The 26565-nt window shown below is 47.6% G+C and overlaps 1 protein-coding gene across 2 annotated transcripts in view; it reads left to right on the top strand.

The window, feature by feature from the left end:
* Positions 1-26565, top strand: part of FRMD4A (FERM domain containing 4A) — a 311284-nt gene that overhangs the window by 160027 nt on the left and 124692 nt on the right. For both annotated transcript variants that reach the window (XM_039239976.1, XM_039239977.1), the window contains exons 3-4: positions 4587-4681; positions 16740-16832. In XM_039239976.1, the coding sequence (XP_039095907.1) occupies positions 4587-4681; positions 16740-16832 (188 nt within the window). The remainder of the gene's footprint in view (positions 1-4586; positions 4682-16739; positions 16833-26565) is intronic.

Raw genomic sequence — 26565 nt, 5'->3', positions numbered from 1 at the left:
CCTGTGGGACTGCAGTTTTCCTTCTCACCGATGCGGCAGCTTGCCGGTCACTGCGACAGTGGAGGAAGAGAGTGTGGCTTCTCCAGGAGTGTAACATTCAGGAGCTATATCACCTCCGCATCTTCTGGGATCTGTTATCTTCCTTCAGTGCCTTTACTTTCCTCTTTGTAAACTGTGGGTAATAAATTTAGGCTTTTCACAGAGAGTGGCGCATAGGACCTATGATAGCCATTGTATAAAAGTAATGGGACTGACCCTTTTTGTTTTTTAACCAAGATATGCGTTGACATAGGTACAGTTCTTTAAAAGAGGTAGTTGGAGGCGGGAGAGGTTATCCTGGTAGTACGGTTATCGCTCATGTGGTTGTGAGTCACCAAGAAAATTCGTTTTCTTACTGTGGACAGGGTTGTGGTTACAAGGTAAATGACAGGGCTGTGTCACCACAGAGCAGCCAAAAGTCAGTCTCCACGAGGCTCCTAGAATGGCGTCCATTACTCTGGTGATTTCTTCGGTATGTCAGGTCAGTTCTCAAGCTCTGCCGGCCCTGAAGCATGCTGATTCATTCTCAGGGGAAGGTTCACATTACCCAAGTTCAAAGTACCGACGTGTAAATCCATAGCGTGAGTGTACTGGCCTCAGGTGAGTGATAGCACCCTCACCCGCACACGGCCCTGAGGGCACATGAGCCTTGACTTCTCACCCAAGAACTAGAGTCCACAGAGACAGGAAGGCAGAGACATGATGCATGTGGCCCTTGAGTCTGGCCTGACCGTGTTTGGAATCCTGGCTTTGCTGTGAGACCCAGACAGCCTGCCTGACCTCGCCAAGTCTCAGAATCTCCATTGGCAAAGAATGATATAGACTCTCATGCTAGCTGGTAAGGTGATCATGTAGGAGAGTGCTGGGCACCGTATCTGGGCCATAGCGCTGCCTCACTGAGTTCCTCAGAAGGCATGGCTTTAGAAGGGGACTTACAGGGATCAGCATTTCATATGGTCAGCTAGAGTCGCTCCAGGCCTCCATGTCCACCATGTAAATGGCCTTACTTCTGGGGCCTCAGTATTCAAGGCCTGTTGGCTAAGACCATATTTGCTTCCCCTCCATTCCTCACCCCACACACACCTTCCACTCACCCCACCCCTTCCATAGAATGATTACTATGCTTCATCATGTTCCAAAAAAGAACTATACCAGCTCTGAGAGTAATTCTTTCCCTTCCTGGGTGAGTTTCTGGGTCTCTGATCAATTCCATTGAGATGTTGGCTTTAACGTTTAACTCTGAAAGGGAAGGAAATGTTACTTCTGTCATTTCCATATTTCGGCCAGAAACGTCCCCATAACCCCCAAGAACCCACAATAATCACCCCATGTTATAAAACTAGTGTGACCCAGTGTGCTCACCTCCTCCACTGCTGCCCCACTCCCAACACTTGACTTTAATTGACTTTGGCCACTTAGAAAAAACTCAGATCCGTTCTGAGCGCAAAGAGATTTCTCTCCTGTGAGGATGCTCTTACATATGTGACACAGGCTTCAAAGGCAATATGAAAGATTAGCAAAAATGTTATGAGAATTAGGCATCATAGAAATCCTGTGACTACTTGTAAAGGAATGGCAATGATTTGGACGGATGAAATATGGCGCCCAAAAATCCATCATAGTACCTTCCAAGTTCAGTCACAGCCTGTGCATCAAGTGCTCCGTATCTGGGCAGCTGGGGACTTCTGGGGACGGAGGTGGTGCCCACAACAGCCTGTACCTTCACGAGCCCCCTCGCCTTGATCTACTTTGTAATTTATTAGTGACATCCCAAAATGTGTCACTTCTACTCCATGCATTCCTCCAATGTGGGTTTCCTGCTATTTATGAAGGAGGGTCTTCCGTTAAATCTGAAATTCCCAGTTGGTTACAAGGAATACTTTTTCACTTTTTCCCATTGTAGCCTGAGCAAGAGGATAGAATATTAAAGGGTGTTAGTTTATCCAGATAGAACCCCCTGTTGATGAATGTCTCCTGGGGAGAGGAAAATGCTGCTGTAGCCTCAAACCTAGTCCCGTCATTTCCAGGCACTTTCGTTGGTGACTTGATGGTCACTGAGGCCCAGAGGCTGCCACCCTGTGAGCCTAGGAGGGAGAGAGCAAAGGGAAACCATCTGCTTTGGCTTTTTAAAAATGCACATTAGTTCATACTCTGTGCCCCTGATAAGCACTCCTTACCAGCAGGTGCTACGTGCTGTTCATGTGTCCTTCTTCATGGGTTAGTGTGGGGCTCACATGAGATGGTCAGTACATGTTTGTTGAATTAAAGGAAATGTACCTGTATTAGTCTGGGCTGCTGTAACAAAACACCACAGACTAGGGGGGCTTAAACAGCAGAAATGTATTTTCTCACACTTCTGGAGGCTGGAAGTTCAAGACCAGGGTGCCAACTTCATTGAACTCTCATGAGGGCTTCTCGTGTTGTAGACGGCTGCCTTGGCTGTCTTGGCCCTGTGCCCTCACATGGTGGGGAGGGAGAGCAAGAGCCGTCTCTCTGATGTGTCTTCTCATGGTCACTGTTCCCATTTGTGACAGCCCCACGCTCATGACCTCATCTAACCCTAGTTACCTTCCTAGAGGTCCCGTCTGCAAAGACCACCGCGGCGGGAATTCGAACTTCAGCATATGAATTTGGTACAGTTCATAGCAACACTCAAAACCTGAAATAAGAGGGCGCCTCGGTGGCTCAGTTGGTTAAATGTCCAACTCTTGATTTTTGGCTCAGGTCATGATCTCGCAGTTTGTGGGATTAGGGCCCCATGTCGGGCTCTACACCAATGCAGCCTGGTTGGGATTCTCTCTCTCGTTCTCCCTCTGCCCCACCCTCCTCCCCTTCTCTCTCTCTTTCACAATAAATAAACTTGTTTTAAAAGGTGAAGTGACTCTTGATTGACATTTCCTTTCTGCCCTCTCCTAACAGTGAAACTCAACAGAGTAACCAGCAGCGTAGGAAGTATACTCGGGAAGGTATATTGATGAGCATAAATGTGCACACATGTATACACACACAGAAAAAAACCACGTTTTTCTTCTGGAATCTTTGTTTTCACTCTGAGTTTGGAGACCCATCGGGTACGAGTGGGGGGGGCGGGGGGGGGGACAGTAATTGTCGTCAGGACAGTGGCTTTGCAGATACCTGACCTGGAAGCTGATTTAGAAATAACTACTCCCATTGGCCACGTCTCCTTCAGATGGCCTTTCCCTCTACCCTCACCTCACCGTCTGGTGCTCCGTGGTCATCTTGACCACAGTTGACTAGGGGGAACGATGTATTGACCACATACCATCTATAGTACTTTCATGCCAAAAGTTCTAGCATGCTCTTTTAGATTGGCAGAGAAGTTTATTTGGATTTTTTAACTTTTTAAAAAAATGTTATTTATTTGATAGAGACCAAGCAGGGGAAGGGGCAGAGAGAGAAGGGGTTTAGAGAATCCCAAGCAGGCTCCATGCTGTCAGCACAGAGCTGGGTGCAGGGCTCAAACTCACAAACTGTGAGATCATGACCTGAGCTGACACCAAGAGTCAACGCTTAATTGACTGAACCACCCAGGAGCTCCGATTGACAGAGGTGTTTAAAAAAGAGTTTCTGATAAAAACACTCTTATATGGAGACTTCTCCTTTGGAAAGGCAGCTGGAGGGTGAGTTTGTAACTTATTCTTCAATTCTATTCCCAAGGTTCTTTGACCTTAATTTTAACATTCCCAGAGGACAGTACTTTCATTGTCTGGATTTAAAATCATGGCGCATGTAGAGTGGTCTATGGAAGAGTCTCTGGAGCTGGGATTCCAATCCCCTTCCTCAAACTTGCTTCATCTCTGGCACCCATCTCCCCCCTATACTACAGGGCTGATCATAGGAGCCACTCATGGGGATGTGATGAGGCGCAGAGATGCTGGTACTTATAAAGTGCTAAGAACAGGGCCTGACACGTAGCAAATACTATGTGAATGTACGTTAAGTGCGTATACATAAAAATATATTTCAATAAGGCATCTTCCTGTCAGTACAGCATAAAATGTTCTCCTGTGCAGGGAAGGAAAGCCAGAGGGCCTGACGGCCCTGCCAACAGGCGGGTATCATTTGTCATCGAACAAATTAGTAGGTAAACAAGGCGGAAGGTCTCCACCTGTACATGGCTCTGTACTTGGCTTTCTGCTCAGCAGCATCCTCGTGGTCTGCTCCTTTGGGTTTTACAAAAACCATTTGCAAGGTGCCTGGGTGGCTCAGTTGGTTAAGCGTCTGACTTCAGCTCAGGACATGATCTCACGGTCCATGAGTTCGAGCCCCACGTCGAGCTCTGTGCTGACAGCTTGGAACCTGGAGCCTGCTTCGAATTCTGCGTCTCCCACTCTCTCTGCCCCTGCCCATGCCCTGTCTCTCTCTCTCTCTCTAAAATAAATAAAACGTTAAAAAAAAATCACTTACATTGATGTCCTTGAGTTTTGAGACATTGCACTTAAAAAATTATATCAACCCAAGATCGCGTGTCTTAGGAAGAGTCACCTCTACTCACTTGTCCCTTTTCCGTCTCATTCTTCCTCCAGCCCAAGCTCTTGGCCAAGGAGCTCCTAGACCTCGTGGCATCTCACTTCAACTTGAAGGAGAAGGAGTACTTCGGAATAGCCTTCACAGATGAGACGTAAGTGCTACCCCAGGCCCTCTGATTTTGCAGGGAAGGTCCCAGCTGCCACAGCAGAACCAGCTGTAGGCCACTTGGGTCCCCGCCGTATGGGGTCAGTCCAAGTTCGTCGTCCAAATTTCAAAGACCTTGTGATCACGCCTGGAACAGCCAAAGGATATAATTAGGGTGATGCTAATATAAAATTATTAGGTAAACTAGTTCTTACAGTCAAGCAGGTTCATACTGAGAACTGAAATGTTTATTTTTTTAAAGTAGGTTTGAATGGGTTTTTTTCCTATTAAAGTTAAATGAAAACCTCTGGAAATTAAATTATTTCTCTCAGTGTTAGAGTAACAGTAACAGGAAATGAATTTGATGATAAATTCAAAATGAAAAGTATCTGTGCAGTTTCACTGTCTCGGCTGAAATCGAATATAAAAACTGAGAATTCATATCGTCCCTCTGGTGAAAAGTACTTTTGTTTTCAGTGGTTTTCAATTTGCCTTGGTAAAGGGGCATTTTGCAACACAAGTCAGGAATATCTTTACTAAAATTTCAATTTCCTTCTTAATATTCTGTTATCAAAAGAGAATACCGGCACAGATTCCTAGATAAGATGCAAAAAAGGAGATGTTTCATGATATTTTCCCCTTTGTGTACACACACACACGCGCGTGTGCGCACACACACACCCCCCCCGAATATTTGGAATTACAGAGATAATTTCCTAGAATACTAGTAGATATGGGTTAGGTGAGTGACTGAACAAGACAGTCCAGGCCCCATCAATCAAGATGGCGCCCTCAAAGCAAGACGGGTTCAGAAGCAAGGACAGGAGGCATCCACATTGAGATGAGGAGAGGTCATCAGATGTATCTGCACATGGGTACACTTAGCCTCAGGAGCTGGCCGTCTAATCTATTATCTGAATCAGGACAGTGGGAGTAAAAGGACACGTAAACTAGGGCCATCTTGGATTAAACTGAAACATTTGCCTTCCAAATGAGCAGCATTTCAGGTGGTGGTGTGATCAGGTTGCAGGGGTGAGGAGCAGAGCCACGTGGTCCCCAGGAAAGCCAGGCGAAGCCAGGTCAGCCTGTCCCCTGGAGCCCGTAGGGAACTGAGCAGGAAGGAAAGCCAGGGTGTTAGTCCTGGTCTAGAATGATCCCTGTGCCTGAAAGGCCGACCAGGAAGCACGGCTGTGAGGCCGCGGGCTCTGGTGGGAAGGAGCCAGCTCGGTAAGAAAACAAAGCCTTTAAAACAAATACACACCGAGAGCCTCCACTTTCACAGATACAGATGTTTTCTGCCCCTTTTCCTGAGAATCACTGGGAAACCCTCTAAATTGCTATTCATGCATTTCACTAATTAGAAGGAAACCAGAAGTTCCCATTAATCATATCCCATTGTTCACATTGCCCAAGTATGTTTACTCTTGTTAAAACATCCGTGAACTCTCCATGAGTCCCAATTAGACTTCCCTCTTGGATAAACAAGAGTCATCGAAGGAGCATGTCGTCCCAGGCCGACGAGGAAGAAATACTCCTGCCGAATGTTGCACATCGCTGCCTGAACAGCAGGGGCGGGAGGGAAGGTAGAAAGTCACCCTCCTCCTGGGAGAGAGGACAGACAGAGCCGCGCAGTACAGGAAGGACAGCGGGAACGAACAGACCAGCGGCGCTTGGCCCGTCAAACGGCCGGTCTGCCATGGAAACCTGTGTTCTTGGTTCTCTGGGCTGGCCAGGGAAGCGTGAGTGTGCCCCTGAGTGTGAGCGTGAGGCCAGGCTGGCAGAAGGCGCCCCGCTCCCCCTGAGCGATGGAGTTGGAGGCGGTCCTGGGGAGAATGGGAGCCGTCCTCCGGCACGGGCTAGGGAAAGAGTGGCCGTCACCATCCCCTTCACCCGAGGCTGGGTAGGAGGCTCCGTCCGGCGCTCGTAGGAGCAGGAGGCAGCTGTCAGGGGCCCCGTGGGTAAGGACGCGGCTGCCAGGTGGGCCTGACTCACGGAGAGCCGGCCAGTGCCAGGGGCCCCATGGAGATCAAGACCCAGTGCCCCCACGGGACCAGGACAAGGAGACAGAAACAAAGGGACGGCCATGACTCAGGGCATAGTCACTTGTGGCCTGACAACACCTGGGGCCAACAGATGGTGGCCGATGCCCTCATTCGTAATCGGGACTTTCGTCCCTTTCCTGGTGGGAAACAGAACGACAGCTACCTCCAGAACGGAGTGCCTGCGGCCGAGACCCGGCCCAGGGTGCTGGTCACACGGGGTCGTTATGCCTCGCTCTGGGCGCTACCAGACTAACACAGGCTCTTTTAATGAAGTGTATGCCTGAACTGTGGGTGTGTACTCTGATGTGGAATGAGTGTGTGTGTGTGTGTGAGAGAGAGAGAGAGAGATTTGTGCAGGTGCACACTGTGTCTCTTACAACGAAATGAAATTGAAGTTTCGTCTTTTATTGCGGCCCATGGTGTATTCTGTGGGTTTGCGTATTTCCTAATGCAAATCCAACAAGACTGACATTCAGAAAGTGCTTGTGAGCTGTACGGTACTGAGCCAAGGGTGAGATACCACAGGCACTATTACGATTCCTTACAGTAGAAGATACGACTTTTAGGTCACGTATTGCCACTGAGCCCTCTCATATTAACTGCGGTTGATGACATCTTGTAGGATCTGAAGGGGGCTGGAGGAAAGATACATAAAAGCAGAATGAAGACAGGAAATAGGAAGTTTCTCTAAGCTTCTCTCACACCATAAGTTGTATTCTTTAATAAGGTACCTAAATCCACAGGGCATGACTTTGTGCCCGAGGGTATTTGATATTGTTAGCTAAACCACACATTAGTACTAGCTTCGCTGTTTCCTTTTTTAATTCGCCTTTTTAACTTTTTTATTTTGAAAGAATTAGACTCACAAGAGTTGGCAAAAATAGCACAGAGTTCCTAAATTCCCTTCACCCAGCTTCCCCAGATGTTTATAGCTTACAGACTGTGTTACATTTTTCAAAACGAAGAGATTAACTTTGGTACTAGTATATTATTATCGGTACTAAACTATAGACTTCATTTAAATTTCACCAGTCTTCTCACCAATGTCTTTTTTTCTGTTCTAGGATCCAATGCATTTAGCCCATTTTATTTTATTTTGTTTTGTTTTATTTACTTTAAGAAGGCTCCACACCCAGGATGTAGCATAATGTGGGGCTGGAACTCACAACCCTGAGTTCAAGACCTGAGCCGAGATCAAGAGTCAGTTGCTTAACCTACTGAGCCACCAGGCATCCTCCCTGCCCCCCTTTTATTTTTAATAACTAATAGAAAGAGTTATCGATGGTCATCTGTAAATGGCCTGAATGCTAGTGATCCAAACAATGACATTTCGGCCTCCTTTAAAACATTCTGAATCAATGTAAGAGCCCAGTATCAATTCGGTCTTAAAATATTTATGCTTTGCTAGAGTCGCAGCTCTCAGCTTTGATTGCACACTAGCGCCCCCTAGGACGTTTTATAAAATACCAGTACCTGAGACCTGCTCCCTGAATTCTGATTTAATTGGTGCAACTGTGACCAGATCATCAAGACCTTTCAAAAACTCTGCCATTGATTATAAGCTGTAGCCAAGTTTGAAAACCCCCGTTCTAGAAAAGACAGGAAAGTTGGAGGGAATTTCCTCTGCTTCTTCCTACTGTCCAAGAAGAGAAGCTGAGTTCACTCAGACTAAATATTGGGGGCCACACGTGACCAATTATATCATGACACGTGCCAGGGACCTACGCAGTTACAGGCTCTCTCTGTCCTGGGGAGACTCAGGAAACCTAACATTTGAGAATAAACTCATTCAGATGTAGTGTTCCCATGAGCACATATGGTATCACTGAAATGTTCATTTATCAGTCATTGGCACCCACCATTTCAGGAAAGTTCTTGATACCTTTTATTTTTGAATTATTTCCATTGCAGTGTCTTAGCACCCAAGTTTTGTTTTGTGCTTTGTTTTGGTTTTCAGAGCCCATGGTTCTGGTTACATCATTTAAATCAATAAAGCCCTGTTTTCAGTGATTGGATCTGTTTTCCATCAGCGTTTTGTTTCCTCTGGGTTCCTTTTTAAAGAAAAACAGTTTTATTGAGATGTAATTGATATACAAAGGACTATACATATTTCATGCCTGCTATTCTGTGATTTTGGACACATGCCAACATCCTTACCACCCAAGTGTTTAATTTTTTTATTAACTTTTACATTTTAAGTTGTTGACAGAGGATCTCATCATCAAAAGCTCTAAATAACTTTTACCCTAGGGGTGCCTGGCTGGCTCAGTAGTTAGAGCCGGTGACTCATGATCTCGGGTTCGTGGGTTCAAGCCCAACATTGAGCACAGAACTTACTTAAAAAAATAATGATAATAAAATTTTTAAAATGACTTTTAGCCTATTTAACAGAAGTAGTCAAGCACTCCCCAAGTTGAAGTAGTGATTTTCAGAGTGTATTTAAGTTTTAATCTGAATCTCCTATTATAAATGCTGAGAATTGTGTGTCAGATGCTGTAAACGAGTATTCATGTTTGAAAACCTTTAAGTAGTATTTAAAAAGTTGAGGGAGAAAGAAATGTGTTTTTAGTCATCGTTGCACATTTTAAAAGCCAGGTACAGCTAGAATGTACTTTCAGGCACCAGTTAAGAAAATGACTAGTTCTCAGCCTCTTATTTAATCACAGACCCCTTTGAAATTTGTTAACAAGTTACATTCCATTGCCTCCACCAAAGCGTACACACATAATTTATGCTTAAATTTTAGAGGGTTCACAGACCCCGTGAAGCCAGAATCCTAGCCTAAGAACCAATTAAGGATTTTTTTTTTTAACAACATGCTAGGTTTCAAGTGATCACACCATTGATTGGTATTATTTGCAGAGTCTGATTTAGCCCAATAATTTAGGTCTAAAGCATTAGTAATCTCAGGGCTGGGGCCGTGGGGAGAGTCCTCTGCCCTGCAGTGTCCATACCAGCGTTACTGGCGTTACTGGCATTTGGCGGAGGCATCTGAGAAGTTGATGAACATTCCCACTCTCAAGCTTATCTATAAATTAAAAATAAAGTAGAGGGGCATCTGGGAGGCTCAGTCGTTTAGGTGTCCAACTTCAGCTCAGGTCATGATCTCTCAGTTCACGAGTTTGAGTCCCGCATCGGGCTCTGTGCTGACAGCTCAGAGCCTGGAGCCTGCTTCAGATTCTGTGTCTCCCCCTCTCTCTCAGCCTCTCCCCAACTTGCACTCTGTCTCTGTCTCTCTCTAAAATAAATAAACATTTAAAAAATTAAATAATCATAAAAATAAAGTAGGAAAGCAGCTTTCCAACTGCAGAAGAAGCGACAGGAAGATACAGCTCTGGGAAAGTGATTTTAGAAATAGGCTTGCGATTTCCATTCATTAAATGCTCTGTGCCACGAGACTGGGGAGAAGAGTGAGTGCCAGGACCTCTGGGCTTGGGTTGTAACCGCTGCTCCTGGGAATGTGCATTCAGTGCTCATTACTACCTCAGAGATAGCCTGTGTAGACATCAGCTGTATGGCAAGCCACCCTGCCTTCTATTTAGTGACCGGAGAAGGGCTTTAGAACTCCCCCTGTGTGCAGCTGAGATAAATAAAAAAGAATGGGCGATCTTAGGCATCCATGCTCTCTCCTGACCTTTTCATTCCCAGTGTGAGCCGTATGGTGGAGCTCAGATCCTGGAGGTAGGTGAGCAGTGAGTTCGACCGTGGAGACTGTTAGGGCCAGAGCGGTGTCTCTATGTGGTTGGCAGTCATCACACCGACAGCCATGTTGATCGATGGGGTATATTTGACGCTGACATATTCGTTCTTTAATTCGCTGTTTGTTTAGCCTCCACTGTCAAGCATGGAAATACAGAAGTGACTAGCTTTGAGCCTCTGTGGGGCTTGCACTTTTAGTTTAGGAGGTAAATAACCACATATAATGTAGGGGATGCTATAAAAGAAAATTTGGAACAGCCTTAAGAGAACATAGTGGAGCTAACAATTCCTCCATTAATAAAAATATTAAAGCCATAAAATCTGTGGGACTGAACAGCTCATTATTTACTAATCTGTTTTCCTCAATATGCATCTTAATCTCTATCTCTCTCTCTGTCTCTCTTTCTTACACACACACACACACACACACACTTGAAGGCCACTATTTGAGAGTTTCTAGCCAAACCACTCATGCTGAGCTGTCCTTGATGAGAACACGTATTTCTGACAAAGGATACAAACTAACTCAACATTCTTCCATTTGAAGAGCTCTCCGCCCACCCCCTCTATCCAGTGACTTCTGTAAGAATTTCATGCCCTAGCATTGGCTTTCTTTGGAAACTCATCCCATAGGAAATGACCTGTCTACAATAATGACCTCGAAAAGGCACAGCATACTGTTTTTCCTAGGAGAAGCCATCAGCTCTGACTGACTTATTCCACACCTCCACTCCTATAGCACTATGTAAACAAAGCCCTCCTTAGAGCCATCTCTTTTGAAGGTGCCAGCCCTCCAACAAAAAAATCCATTTGTGTTATATGTAGAAGCTTAAAGCAAAGTGTTAAATGAATGCATCCAATTTCCATTGCCCGGGAGCCATTGCATATTTATTACTGACCCAATGGTTTGACCTATTGCCACCATAAACCAAATGAGTGTTATCTTGCTCAGCTTTAAAGATAGTTATCAGTCAAGCAGTAACATAAATACTCTGAGTGTCTGCTGGGGCATTTTTTTTTTTTTTTTAGTTTTTTTGCTTTGTTATTGGTAAATGCACTGATGTGAATTCTCAAATGAAAAATCAATGGGAATAATGAAAACCAAGCTATCAGACATCTCTTAGTTACACTGAATAGAGAAAATGCTCCTTTGACCTATTTGTTCCCCATCCCACCTTCACTTAAAGAAAAAAGAAATATTTGAGGAAGGGACTTGGTGCCGGGACTGGGGGATGTCACCTAGGCAGTGAAACGTCCTGCACAGTGAGGAATCCTTGATACTGTTGGCTGTAGCAGATGTGACTTTGAACCAAATACAAGAGCAGAAAATATTTTCAGGAGCCAAAAATGGCGGCCTCCTGTGGACTGGAGTTTCCGGTTTACATTTTAATCTGTCTCTTAGCTTCTGCCCACATACCAGGCAGCTATCATCAGGGACCTTGGATGAGTCTTCTGTGCCTTTAGTCTTTGTCTTTGTAAGCAGCTTGCAGTGAAGAGATTTTTCCAGGCACATACAATGGAGCAGGCTGGCTTCCTTCCACCTGAGGGTCCCAGGGCTCCGGGTGGGGGGACATCCACCTGTCTGTGGTTGTCAGACCCCCGCGTGTGTGTGCATCATGCCATCCCTCACAACCCTTAGTTGTGGGTTGAGGAGTTCAAGTAGAAGAAGTGAAGAAAAGTTCATTTTTCCTCGGAGGCTAGCTATTCAATTTGAGTGGATTCTGGCCTTCTCGTTCTTGCTGCTTCCTGACCTCTTTCTTACTTTCTAGCTATTTAATTGCTTGGTAAATGCCAAATCAATATATGGCCACAAACAAAGGAATTTCCAATTAAATAAATGCCATTCTTTAAAAAACTATTTAGTGTGGAGGCACCTGGGTGGCTCAGTCGGTTAAGGGTCTGACTCGGTTTTGGCTCAGGTCATGATCTCTCAAGCCCCATATTGGGCCCTCTGCTCTCAGCACAGAGCCTGCTTGGGATTCCCTCTCTCTCCTTCCCTTCTTTTCTCTCCCCCAATTGTGCACTCGCTTGCTCGCTGTCTCAAAATAAATACGCTTAAAAAAATTTAATGGGAGGAATGAAATTAGAGAGGGACTCTATTCCTCAGTTGTCTTCTGTTATCGCAGATGGGGAAGGGCAGGGAGCAACCTCAACAGAGTGTATTCAAGTGATGCCCACATCTGTGTCTCCTCATGCATAGTGTCCCCACTTCGGGATTCTTCACCGCAGAACCTCTCCTTCATTCCCCCTGAGACCCAGGTCGAATCCGCAGCAGCTCGTGGGATCAGTAATGTGGGGCCATTGGACTGGGCTGTGGATTTATCTTGTGAAGGTCCTAAAAAGACAGTTCACTCCAGACCCTCTCTCACAGATTACTGTCAGGGAAGAGGTTGAAGTTTAACTCTGCGTGGTCAGTGGGTGGATTGCCGTTCTCTGTTTTCTCAGATTCTCTACGTATTTGGCATCCATACATTCCAGAGCCAGACAGCCAAAGCTGTTTGCATCTCCCCTGTGATCCAGAGCCCTTCTTCTGAACCAGCTTCTTTCTAGAACTCTCACATGCTGAGCCAGGACTGCCCTGCCCCTAATCAGTTCAGGGCTAGGTACCAGACGGCTGGGGGCCAGCCCCGATGCTTCAGAGCCTGCCAAGATCATTAAAACGAGCCCACCTGAAGCTCTTCCCCCTGCCCTGTCTCACCTTTCCCATGGAAACTCCAGTAAAGGCTCTGACCTTGGCCTTCTCCTTATTCCTTGTCTGCCTCATAACCATCACGGGAGTCTCCCCTCAACCGCCACCATGGGCTGGCGTGGCAGGGTGTGCCTCTCATTGAGGGGGGGTGGGGTGGGCTCTGGATAACATTCAGCTTTTCTTTTGGCGGCCTTGACCTCTGCGTTGTCACTCAGTCACCTTCGTAAATTGAGCTGCAGACATTAATCCATTGCTTTTGGTGACAGTCATCCAATCAGTGATTGGATCGTGCCTTTGAGCACCTCATACTCGTCAGGCTTGGTGCTAGGTGCTGGAGATGACTTTTTGTTTAAGGGTTGAAAACTTACACCTTAGAGAGACGGGCTATATTTTTTAAATAATTGTGTAAGAGTATGCTGAAGGCTTTGTAGATGACCCAAACAGAATCCTGGGAAGTTTGAAAGAAACCCCAGATGGAAGCAATGAAGAAAGTCTTCTCTGAAAGAGTGGAACTCAGCCTTGAACAGTGGCTAGTGTTCAGATAATGAGGATGGAGAGACTATTCCCATGAGGAGAAACAGCACGATCAGAGTCATCGTACAGAGCGTGCAGGAGGGAAGATTCTGAGAGATGTTGGACATTTTCAGAGGCAGGAAAAGACTCTAACATTTGAATCAATAATTAGGGCTAACTTTTGTGTTAACACCTTGCACTGATCATACACACACACTTTTACCTTATGAGGCAGGTCTCTGTTTTTCAGATGTAAATGGTCTACTGGGGAGACAACATATGCAGAGAAAGTTCCATGGGGTGTGGTAGGTAGAGCACCATGTATGCCCGGGGTGGGTGCTTAGACACAGAGGTTTGAAAAACCATGACCCCGTGGGGCATTAGCAGCATCTCGAGTGTGACTGGAGACAAAGTTGACACCCAGGCCTTATGTTTCTAGATCCCATGTTCTAGATGGTTGGGAATTAATCCCACCTTTCTGGAAAAAGTTGATCCAGTCATTTTATTTAGCAAACTTCCTTCCCCATAGTTTTTGTCCTTACTCTACTAAGAGAAGAATAAACAAAACTGAAAGGTAAAGTTAAAAGGAAAAAAACACTTTTTCTAGATGGAGCTTCTTAGAAGGAGGGAGACGAGCCAAAGTTCCTCAGGCGGTCAACTCTTCTCGAAGCAGATTCAAAAGCCATCTCTCGAGCCACGGCCCTGGGCTTCCTTGAAAGACAGGTTTTGTGCTAAGAGTGCATCTTGAATGAAGTCTTAAAATGGAAATGGAAGCTTCCAGTGTGTTTTCTGTCTTGCATTTGTTGGAAGCAAGCATTTGCTTACAGGAGCAAGCATTTTAATGCAGTGAATCAGACAATTTTTGTCTCACATTATCCGCAGAGTAAGTCCAGCCTTGTCACATGTGGTATATAATATAAACGCGTTATACACTGTTGTGACCTTGAGGAGATTTTACATACCAGTTGGGTCTATTCAACATGAGCTTCCTGAGTAAAGATGATTACAGGGCGCGGCCCTCCAGGCTGGTAGACTGAAACTGGGTCAGGAGAGGAGAGGAAAAGGCAGACTCCTCTGCTCATACTTGTTCTGTGGCTTTGCCTCACTCTGCAAGGACCCCTGTCCTCACCGTGGTCTCCCAGGTCCTGCCTCATCCCTTGTCTACTCACAGGACACCAACATGCCAGATTTCTTCCCACCTCAGGGCCTTTGCATATGCTGGTGGCCCTGCTCAGAACATGATTCCCCTTCTCTTTGTTAAGTCTTATTGTTTTTCAAATCTCTCTCAAACGCCAGGCAGTGCTTCTCAGATCCCAGACTCCATCAGGTTGTTACATGTTCTCATTACTCATGATCCTTGTACCGTAGGTGTTAGGTCTTCTACCATTCTGATTAGTAATTCTGTAATGAATTGGAGTAGCAGTTGAGTGTCTGTCTCTCTCTAGAACAATATAATCTCGAGGAGAATAGGGATCATGCCTATTTTGTTCACTGCTACATCTCCAGTCCCTTTTTCAGAGAAGGTGATTAATTAATATTTACAAAAAGAAGAAAGGGAGGGAGAGAGAGAAGGAAGAAATGCACAAGCAACTCCATTTGTGTATCATCAAATGTCTCCGGGGTTTGTGTTTAAAATGGCCTTAATGAGGTGTCATGGACATATAATAAATAAACGCATGTTGAAGAGTACAGTTTGATAAGCTTTGGCATGTGACTGCACCCATGAACCCATCACTACCATCAAGATAATGAACATATCCGTTATTCCCAGAAGTTTCCTCTTGCCTCGCTAAAAGCCCTCCCTCCTGCCTCCCGGGCAACCCCCGACGCACCATCTGTCACTGGAGATGGGTTTGCACCTCCTGGAGTTTTATGTGGACAGAATCCTAGTCTGTACTCTTTTGTGTGGCTTCTTGCACTCAGCGTCATTATTTTGAGACTGGCCCATGTTGCTGTATGCGTCAGTAGCTCACTGTCTTTATTGGGGCAAAGTATTCTGTTCTGTAACTATGTGATGCTCATTCCCCTGCTCATTAACATTTGGGTTGTTCCCAAGTTGAGCTGTTGCACGTAAAGTGTCTGTGCATCTATCTGTGAAGGTCTTGGCATGGGTATAGCTTTCTTTTTTCTCAGGTAAATACCTAGGATTAGAAAATGTCATGTGATGGGTGTAAGTTTCATTTTTTTTAAAAGTTTATATATTTTTGAGTGAGCAAGGGAGAGGCAGAGAGAGCAGGAAAGAGAGAATCCCAAGCAGGCTGCATGCTGTCAGCACAGAGCCCAATGTGGGGCTCGAACTCAAAACCATGAGATCATGACCTGTGCCGAAACCAAGAGTCAGATGCTTAGCTCACTGAGCCACCCAGACACCCCTCATTTTATTTAAAAAGAGACCAACAGATTTTATTTATTTTAGAATTGCTTTTACACCTTTATTCTTCATTCAGATATAAAAATATTAGGAATAGCATACAGTGCTCAGAATATTATATGATATAATATAATGTAAGAGGGATATTATAACCTTAAATCAGGCTCATTTTGAATCGAAATATGATAGAAGGTAATGTTTTAAAAGTTAGTCACAGTGTGGAAGCTAAGACCATAGAACTAAACATTTTTTGCTTTGTTACATTAAAATCTGTTGATCTTGATTATTTTAGTTAAATCAGGCACCCCTCATTTTTAAAGAAACTGTCTGTGATTCACTTTTTACTCCGTTCTGCTTCCAGCAAGAAATTGTGAAATTTTCTCACGGTATCTAAAGTGGGTTCTGAGTCCTTCAGGATAAAAAGGCACTGAGGAGTGTGGTGGTAAGGGAATTCAGAACGAGAGAGAGAATGATTACATCTTCATTTCAGCGCAGTCCAGGAAATGGAGAGCCGGGCGGGAACCCCAGACTTCCTGATTGCCAGTCCCCTCCTTCATGTCACACGGTATCTGCCTCTGACTTTGTATGTCCCAGATAATCCCTGGAGGTTCTTCAGATATTGAAAACTTGCAAGGGAGGTGAAGGTCCACATCCATCTGTGACCCGGCACGTTCTAAGGCACACACACCTTCATCACAAGAAGCTTCTGCAGACTCCAGAGTCCTAACCAATTTGTCTCTCTTCTCCTCAGGGGACACTTAAACTGGCTTCAACTAGATCGAAGAGTATTGGAACATGACTTCCCCAAAAAGTCAGGACCAGTGGTTTTATACTTTTGTGTCAGGTACGTGTCCGTGTCCATCCTGTTGCTTCTTTTGTTCTTTGTCCAGAAAAGTCTGGGAGGGCTGCATGGTTACAGGAAAGGGGGATCAAGTTTGTCCTGGTCCATTGCCAATGGCAGAGGTCACAGTATAGCTACATTCCCAGTAGACGTGACCTTGAGTGTCCAAGGCATGTCAGTGCCTGTGCGGGGACACACGTGTTTGTGCTCTTGTGCTAGGATGCTAGTGCGGAATGAAGATTCAAGCCCCTTTTTGGGAGCATATATCTTAAACTAAACTGAGCCTCCTATAATAACACAAACCCTTAGATTATTATTATTCTTTTGGTGGTGGTGGTCATTTGGAGCGGCATCTGTCTCTTCTTTCCTTGCTATCACATGTGGCACGTGGCCTCTTGAAACTGGCCTATTTTATCCCAAATAGGAATCGTTGAAATGAAACAGCAAAACGCGGATCAGTGCCTTCCCCAGTAAGGGAGGGTATGGCATAATCAAATATCAGAAACGGTGGACATTTTCTTTTCACTAATCTATTGTAAATTTTATTTGGGGACTGCAGAAAATATAATTTGCTTCTCATGGTTAATATATGCAAACATTTTTGTGTGTGAGAAAGAGAGAGAGGGGACACAAGTGAGCAAGGGTGAAGAGAGAGAAGGAAAGAGAATCCCACGAGGTGCAGAGAGAGAGAAGCGGGGCTCACACTTACCCAAAGTGGGGCCTGAGCTCACCCGGTGCAGGACTTGAACTCACCAACCATGAGATCATGACCTGAACTGAAGTCAGATGCTTAACCAACTGAGCCACCCAGGCACCCGCAAACGCAAACATCTTTTTTTTTTTTTTTTTTTAGTGTTTATTTATTTTTGAGAGAGAAAGAGAGTGGAAGCTGGGGAGGGGTTGGGGGCGGGGGCAGAAGATCTGAAGTGGGCTCCACACTGAGACCAGAGAGCCCGATGCGGGGCTCAAACCCACAAACCATGAGATCATGACCTGAGCCAAAGTCGAACGCTTAACTGACCAAGCCATCCAGGCGCCCCAACATTTGCAAACATCTTATGAGGTCACCTTCATTTGCAGAAGGTTTTGGGTAGTCAGAGAGGCGGCCTTGTCACAGGTTCAAGGGCGAAGCCAGGATCTCACCATCCAAGTCCAGCAGGAGCACCCAGTCCTTGGAGCCCCCAGGCAGTGTCTGTGCAGAACCTTCATTGCATGTAACTGCAGAGGCATTTAATCTCGAACACCTCCATCTTCCAACGAATACTGAACGCTCACACCCAGCACATGTACCCTGTTCTTTTTAACTATGTTCACAGAAGTTCAAGAGCAGGACACAAACAGTTCAGAGTTCAGTTCTTCCTAAAGAGCATGGTCAGGGATGCAGTTTCAGACATAGCCATCCTGATACCACAGAAGGTGTGGGAGAGCCTAAGTGAGAGTTAAAGGGCTCATTAAACAGGCGGGAGTATGCATCTTTACCTTAGCTGGTGAAGCAAATTTAAACTTGCGTTCAGTGCCCTTTTTATTTGCTGAATAGCTGCAAAAATATCAGAGCTAATCTTAGCCATTTCCATTACTGATGGGCGTGATCTTGATGTCACAGTCTATTTAATGGTGGCCACATTTTTCTCAGCTAAATGGAAACATAACAGTGTCAATGCCACCAAGAGGGGCGGCAGCATCAGACAAAGCTCAGCTGAATATAAGTGTTTCATTAACCTGTAATGGAAGGTGGGCGAGTACACTGGCCAGATATCAGGACACCCCCCCCCCCCCCCCCCGCTTCCTGCTGCTTTCTGCCACCATTAATCAAGAAGAGAGAATCCTGGGCTGGTTGTGTATTCGCTGTGTTTGGGAAGAGCCTGTTCGGAGCTGAGTTATCCTGGGTTTGGGGAACTGATCCTTGGAGGAAAGCTTGGGGCGCCCTGAGATTGCCCAGCGGACACGTTTGTCACTGAGGATACGCAGGTGCTCCGGGCTGAGTTCTCTCTGTGAAACCAGATGCCCACAGGAGAGCTACGGAGGTAGATCCTGTGCTAACACTATGGAGAACCAAGAATGAATCTATTTTTCTACTTGACCGCAAAGGCACCTCGCAGAATGCTCCCGGAGATAAAGCTCTCCAAGTCCACATTTAGGGACAGGCCCCCAGCAGAATATGGCCCCCCGGGCTGGGCTCCTTCTCTAGCTCGCCACAAAAAGTTGCTCTTTGTGGAGAACGTCCGCTTTCTACGTCCAGGTACTTCTTGGCCTCCCAAGTGCTTCAAACGCAGCAGGTCCAAATCCAAAGTCATCATCTAGACCTCCCACGGCCTTCCATGGTGCTCACAGCTGGGACACTGTTATCCATTCCATCCTATAGGCTTTAACCTTGAAGCCTTTCCTCTTCCTCAAATTCTTCGGTGCGTTAATTCCCTGCCGCTTCCATCCTCTGCCCTGTTCTCTCCTCTTTGTTACCCAAACTCAGTGCCTCCTTGCCTGACACTTGAACTTGGCTGCCACCTCTCAGGGTGGCTGTCATCTTGGCACCAGTCGAAGAAGATCCTGGTTCCCAGACCCCGCTTTCCTGAGTCCCCGCTTTTCGGCTAGCTGAGCAATGCGGTAGCAAAACACCAACAGTCTGTTTCCTCCAGGAGAGGAGGCAGGTTCCCTCCTGCAGGGGAATGGCACATTTTTACCTTGATGCCTGGGAAGAATTCCCAGCTTAGGACTCGGTGCCTTTCCAGGGATGCCCACAGGCTGTTTTCTCCAAAGGAGTGATATGAAAAATTACCTTCATAAAAGACCCAGACCTTGGACTGTGCCGGAGTCCGTTAAGGGGCTCACATCCAGCTGGGTGATTTCCCTGTGTGTGCACTGACCTTTGTCAACTGGAGCATGTCCGCCAGAGCCCCAGCCACCAGTACACGTGCATGCCTGCGAGCGGTCTCTCCAGCCACTCCCGGCCCTTCTCCTTTGGTTTAAACATCTATTGATTGCATTTCTAGAACACGTGTTCCACTAGCCTTCATGGAAAAGGGGAATAAAAGCACCCAATAAAACACCGGGAGAAGACTGGCTGCGCTAAGCCAAGATTTAGGAATTCATCCAGTGGAAATATTAACTCTGTATCACTGGGGATCTCAATTTGGGCCACCATCCAGCACGGCTTATTATTTGGCAATTATGTATTCTTTTGCCGTAATGCATATTTAAAACATCTGTGAGAGAAAGGGTGGAATTATCACCTCCGTTCAACCGATTATGGAAACCAAGGCCCAAATAGATTAAATAATGTGAATTTGAATTCAGAGAATCTTGCTCCATCCTCGGAGCAGCCCTGCTGACGAGGCCTGAAGCTGGTGTCGGGCTGCCAGATATTCTTGGAATGGCAGGACAGAGGACTAAGAATCCGTCTGCACTGACCCGTGATTTAGCCTAAAAAAGGACCTCGACCCTCTTTCTCTTCCATCAGATCACCAGGAGTGCTGATCACCGTGGCTTCTGAGTTTTAATAATCACCTAAAAAGGGAAAAGGTCAAAGGGAGGGAGTCTATCCATTATCAAACCCCAATCTGTTATTCAGGATGACTGTAAATCTTCACAGCCCTTGAGTAGTATTACTTCTAGTTAAAGTTAGGGAGGGGAGGGCTCAGTGTGCTGATTCTCCGCTCCCCCCCCCCCCCCCCCCCCCCCGCAACATGGCTGGTCAGTTATCACCTCTGTTCACTTAGCTCTGACTCCAAACCTGGGGCCCTTCCCTCTACCTGACGCTGCCTCTCTCTCCACCCTTGAGAAGCAACTCCGTGATTGGGCATCGGGGTCAGGATTAATGACCTTGGTCCATCTCGCGTTCCACACTTGGCTGGGGCTTCAGAACCAGGGTCCATCTGCAGAGATGGCGTCAGGGATGGACGCACCCCTGCTGGGTGAGAGGGCGCAGAGTGCAGCCCTGACATTCCAGATCTAGCACTGCTAAACTCCCGAGGGTCCGTGGCAGTGGCTGGAGGACATCAGCCAGTCGCCGCTTGGTGGCGGGTGGGGTCTCCGCATTGATGGAAGAAGGGGCATCGCAGATGATGAAGCAGCAGTTCGCAGAAGCTGAGATATATACTCTTAGTCCCGCTTGACAGACTCCTGCCATTTGCTCACCAGGGTGAGCACCAGCGGGAAGGTGTTCTGTCCTGCACTGTGCTCTCTGCTCCCCTGTAAAGAAGACTCCAAGGTCCCAGTGGTGCCCTTGTGGGGCATGTGATGCCCCAGTGCTGCATCACTGTGGGGCCAGGAGAACCAAAATCCACTCTCCTTCCGGCTGCGGAGAGAGTGAGCTTTACCCCTTGGGGATGCTGTGCCGCACCGACCGTTGGCAGTGGCTTCGGTTTAGTTCAGTTCTGATGCACAAATATCCAGCAAGCACCTACTATGTCACGGGCACTGTCGTAGGAGCTGAGGGTAGAATGATGAAATCCCTCCCCCCACGCACCTGCACAGTGACTTCCCCACAACCTGAGGCCCTCCCAGCCCTGCCTGCCGTCATCTCTGCAGTTCAGTCCAAACCCTGATATGCACACTGCAACCTCTCCCTTACCCAGGACCTCCCCTCCCTTTGTAGCTGGTCCCATGCACATGCGTGTGCGCACACACACGAAGGGAGGGGATCAATTAAGTCACCTAAGTCTTTTACGTCTACCGCTGAGCTGCTGAGTGTGGTCTGGGGGAGGGGATCGCCCAGCTGCCCGTCGGTGCATCACTGCTCGTGACCACTCTCACACAGGTTGTCAGTGTTTCTGCACTTGCGCCTGCTCAGGGGCCTCTGCGTTGCCTTCTGTGGCTTTTCCTCTCGCCACAGACTCCAGACCAGAAGCTCACCCCTTTGCTCCAAGAAGGTGACTTTGCCTGTGATTTTGTGGAGAAAACAAAAGCCAGCCTCACCCTCCCACCGCACGCATGCTCACATGCTCGCGTGCACACACACCCGCAGAGGAAGCCTGACCCTTATCCCTGCGTCCGAGGCTGGCAGGTCCGCAGGTGCTCCCATTCCGGCCCCTTCCAGCACCTCCAAGAGCTTGCTGCCTCCAGTCTCTCATCTCTTTCTCTGCCTTACGCTGCTGCTTCTCCACGGATTCCTCTCCTCCATGACCACGACTCTTCCTCCCTGACTTGCGTCCTCCATCAGCTACTGGTCCCTTATTTCCACCCCTGGCCACAGCAGAGGCCCAGAAGCCTGGGTCTGCCTTGGTCTGCTGTCTCCACATCCACTGCCTTGTCGCCTGGTGGCTGTCCCATCGCTGCCATGGTCACTGGGAGATATCTAGGCCCCAGATGGCGTGGATGCTCCTCTGCCTGAGTGCAAGACGTCTTCATCCGTGTGGCCCCAGCCTCGCTTCCCTTTCCGTGGCACCTCCTTACCTCTGTGATCGGCACCACCACACACCCAGCTGGAGACGGGGGAGTCACCCTGCCTCCCCTGCTCGCTCTCAGCAGCGTCCTTGCCTTCCTTTATTCATGAATTCCTCTCTCTTCTGTGTCTTAAATAGGTCTTGTGCCCACCACTGAACCTCTCCTGGTGGTGGCCCCTCCCAGTCTCCTCCGGGTTATCAGTGACTATCCAGCATTCTCATGTGATTCCCTACTCAGAATTTTCCTGGCCTCTGTCATCATGCTGCGGTCGTCCTTACGCTTATATTCTGTGTGCTCTGACTTCTGCCTCCCTGCCAGCCTCGTCTCCTTCTGTACCATCATCCCCCCCCCCGCCCCACCTGCTTTACATGCTGCCCAGTGACTGGTGTCTGAGCAAGATCACATTCAACTACAGACCAGGGTTTAGGAGGACCATGAGCCACCTCCCCAAATTTGAGAACAATGAGCCTCTGGTCGTATTCACCAGGCAAGCTTTAGAAATAAGCCAAGAAAAATTAGAGGAAAAAATACCCCCACCCACCCAAGGAAATCTTTCAGTATTTTTGTAGGAACATGTGTGTGCTCAGAATGATTCCTCCGTGTCTGGGCTGTTTTTTTTTTTCATTGTGTTTTCTTCAGCCAAGTGTCCCTGCAACTCTGATCGTCCACACTGTTTGCAGGAAAATAAACAGAGATTAGATTTGTCTCCTCAAACCGGGCTTCACAAACAATAAACTGAACTGAGCACTAAGAAAAAAAGAAAGAGAGGCGATCCCAGGAAGCTTGAATGTGGGAGACGGGATTTTACAGTCAAGTTTATGGCCTGACGGTTTGGTGTCTTTTCCTGGCTGGTTGAGACAAGCAATTGCTATTTCCTGTCACCATAGTAACAATGATGGCCTGGATCTAAAATGAGGTGCCTGCTAACCAGAACTTGCTAGATCTCAACTGGGTGCCCCAGTTGAGATTTTAGAGCTGTTGAAATCCTGAACATCAGAGATACTTGGCCCCAGAAACTCACAGCGGTATCAATTATCCTTTTCATTACGATCGCTCCTTTTTGCTGCTGGAAGTCAGCATTCCAAATGTGACATTTGTGTGCGTAACAAAATGAAATCAGCGGTCCGTTTAATTAACACTTGCTGTAAATATTCGGTGATTCCCAAGTGCCGAAGGGAGGATGTGAGAGGGAAGAGGAGGAGCTGGGGGTGGCGGTGGGGGGCGGGCAGAGGAGGAAACCTGACTGAGGTCCCGTGGTCGCACACCATTCAAACTGCGCGGTTTGAGGCGTCCACGTGTTAAAGGGGACAGGACTCCCAAAGGCTTCAGAACCTCTTGAGTATTGTATATGCCCAGACACATAACAGCATTGCACACATTTATTCCTAGTTCAGACCCTCTGATGAAATAGCTCCGGTCGGCATCTTTCTGGGCCAGGTTGGGTGTGACTTTGCTTATGGAATTCAGGGAATGGACTCAGCCAGGTTTGCCCTTGGCCTGGGGCAAAGATGGGCCCTCTGACTCGAAAGAGAGAGAGAGAGAAGACGTAAGATTCAGTACTGCTAAATGTGCTGAAGAACATATTTTTATTTGTAAGTTTTATTGTTACTCAGATACAATGAGGCCTGCCTGCACATCAGGGGTCGATGAAGACAGCTATTAAAAAAATAGTTTACTATTCACTGTTCCCAAGTGGAGGGAGCAGTCCACACCAGGTAGAGCCGCAGGGTTGCACAGGGGTGAGCCGGGGTTGGTCAGGAGGCAGAGGGAATGGGGGGAGATGTGGGCAAGAGCCTTTGTTTTGTGGTTTCTACAGGAAGGAATGGGCGAGGCAGGGTAAGCAGGTTTACACATTGGCTACTTGGAATGATTCCAGGGGGCTTTGGGGCATCGGGGCTGTCCAGAGTCTTCTGGCTCTGGCCCTGGGGTAAGTCGGGTAGGAGCCTAGTGACCTGGGGTGTGAGCGCCCCACGGAGGAGCAGGAAGGGTGTGGGAGCTCTGCGTTGGTCTGAAAGGTGAGCTCACATCTCTATTTGCTGGTCAGCCCTCCAGAGCCACCAAGGTCCCAGATGTCAGAGCACCAGAAACCCGTGGGTAATACAGAGCCAGGCTTGGAACTGTCCGCGCAGACCCTGTGAAATCTACCAGCAAGCCTTCAGTTCCTTGGGTTTACCCAGAGACCCAGAATTTTCTTTGTGAGCCAGGTCTTTGAGGACGGGCTCCCCCTACTCCCGCATTGGTAGTTAAGGAAATGCAACATCGCCACCTACTGCCAGAAAGGAGGAGCTCCCATGAAAATCAAAAGGAACAGAACTGATTTTTTTTAAAAAATCCTTCCTTTGTATCCAAACCATCAATGTTTCCTGCTTCCCCAGAAGTTTCTTCTCCTGGGTGCTCCGGTAGTTTGCCCTGAGCCTAGATTGAGATGTCCTAGGTCTGTTTTTCTCTGGGCATTTGACTCACAAGGTTTCCCTAGCACAGACTGAAAGTTCAGGATGAGTTAAACGTCCAGGGTTATGGAATAATAATATGACAGACCCAGGGCTCACAGTGCTTTCCAGGCTGTTTCTCGGTGATAAAGGTTAACAGGAAACTGCTTTCCAGTTTCTGTCAAGAGGAGGTGGTTTATTTTCCTCATCTCAGAGTATATTGTTATTCCCGGTGCCTTTCTGCCTCTTGTACAGCCAGACAGTGGAGAACTCGGTGCAAGTGAATGCTGTCGCAGAGAACAGAACTGGCCCTCTCCTTTCCACTTTCCGTTGCTAGAGAGAGCGGAGGGTGGGGGGGATGTTGTGTTTTCCTCATATACTGTTGAGAAAATTGTCAGGGGGGGTGTGGGGTGTGTTAGTGAATGTCTTCACTCCTTAATTCTCAAGAATTAAAACAAAAGTGGGGCGCCTGGGTGGCTCAGTCAGTTAAGCGTCTGACTTCGGCTTAGGTTACGATCTCACGGTTCATGGGTTTGAGCCCTGCGTCGGGCTCTGTGCTGACGGCTCAGAGCCTGGAACCTGCTTCGGATTCTGTGTCTCCCTCTCTCTCTGCCCCTCCCCTACTCACGCTCTGTTTCTCTCTGTCTCAATAATAAATAAATGTAAACATTTTTTAAAAATTAAAACAAAAGCCATAAACACACAAGGCATTTTGTTGGAAATTACATTCTTTCAGACCCAATACTAAGGTCACTCACTGTCAAAGTCAGGAAGCGTCTGCTGCTGTTCTGGCTTTGAGATTCAAGGTGACCAGCAGCTTGCGCGTACAACTTTCCGTGTCGACAGTGAGCAAAGGGCAGAGGGGCAGGGCCCGGGGTGGAATGTAAGCTCCCCCCCAGGAGTGGGGGATTTCGGGACATCCAGGAATCGCCCTCCTGCAAGGCCTTCCTCGCCCAGCTCCCTGTCCTGTCCTGAAAACTCCACCCAAGGCGAGTGGGGAGTGAACTTGAAAGCAGCATCTTTTACTCACACGGACTGAGAAGCCCGTGTGTGTGCCAGGCGCTGTGCTGGTGCCGGCGATGCAAGAAACAGTGGGATTTGGGCCTCGCCCTCCAGGAGGCGGCCGCAGCCTAGACAGAAGAAGCCCCAGGGAACAGAAGCGTATGGGCCCCGGGGTCAGCACCGCGGCCGCAGCCTAGACAGAAGAAGCCCCAGGGAACAGAAGCGTATGGGCCCCGGGGTCAGCACCGCCAGCAGGTGTGGAGCGCTTCCCCGAGGGCGTCGGCTGGGTCTGTGCAAACATGGTGTTCTGGGGTGAGGGCACAAGGAGCAGGACTGGGCTGGGCTTGGGGGCGGGGGTTCTGGGGTGAGAGCAATAGCTCGAGCAAAGGCTCGAAACAAGATTCATCGACATTGTGCCACCCCTGCAAATAGGTCCCTTCCCTCCCTCCCTCCCTCCCTTCCTTCCTTCCTTCTGATTTTGTTATTAACCTTTCACACCAAATGTGGATTCTTTTTATTAAATCAAATTTAAGTTATTTTGCTTTCAGACCTAGAGTTTGTGGGGTGCCTGGGTGGCTCAATCAGCTGAGCATCCGAACTCTTGATTTCGGCTCAGATCATGATCCAGGGGGTCATGGGATCAAGCCCCACATCGGGCTCCGTGCTGAGTGTGGAGCCTGCTTGGGATTCTCTCCCTCCCTCCCTCCCTCCCTCTCTCTCCCTCTGCCCGTCTCCCCTGCGTACACGTGCTCACTCTCTCTCAAATAAAAATAAATAAAATTTAATAAAGACTTAGAGGGGTCCCTGGGTGGCTCAGTCGGTTAAGCATCTGACTTTGGCTCAGGTCATGATCTCACAGTTCATGGGTTCGAGCCCCATGTCGGGCTATGTGCTGACAGCTAGCTCAAAGTTAGCCTGCTAGAGCC

This window comes from Hyaena hyaena, unplaced genomic scaffold, assembly GCF_003009895.1.
Source record: "Hyaena hyaena isolate Hyena2069 unplaced genomic scaffold, ASM300989v1 scaffold_165, whole genome shotgun sequence".
Classification (NCBI taxonomy): domain Eukaryota; kingdom Metazoa; phylum Chordata; class Mammalia; order Carnivora; family Hyaenidae; genus Hyaena; species Hyaena hyaena.
Note: the sequence above shows the minus strand (reverse complement) of the source record. Positions and strands in the feature narration are given on the sequence as shown.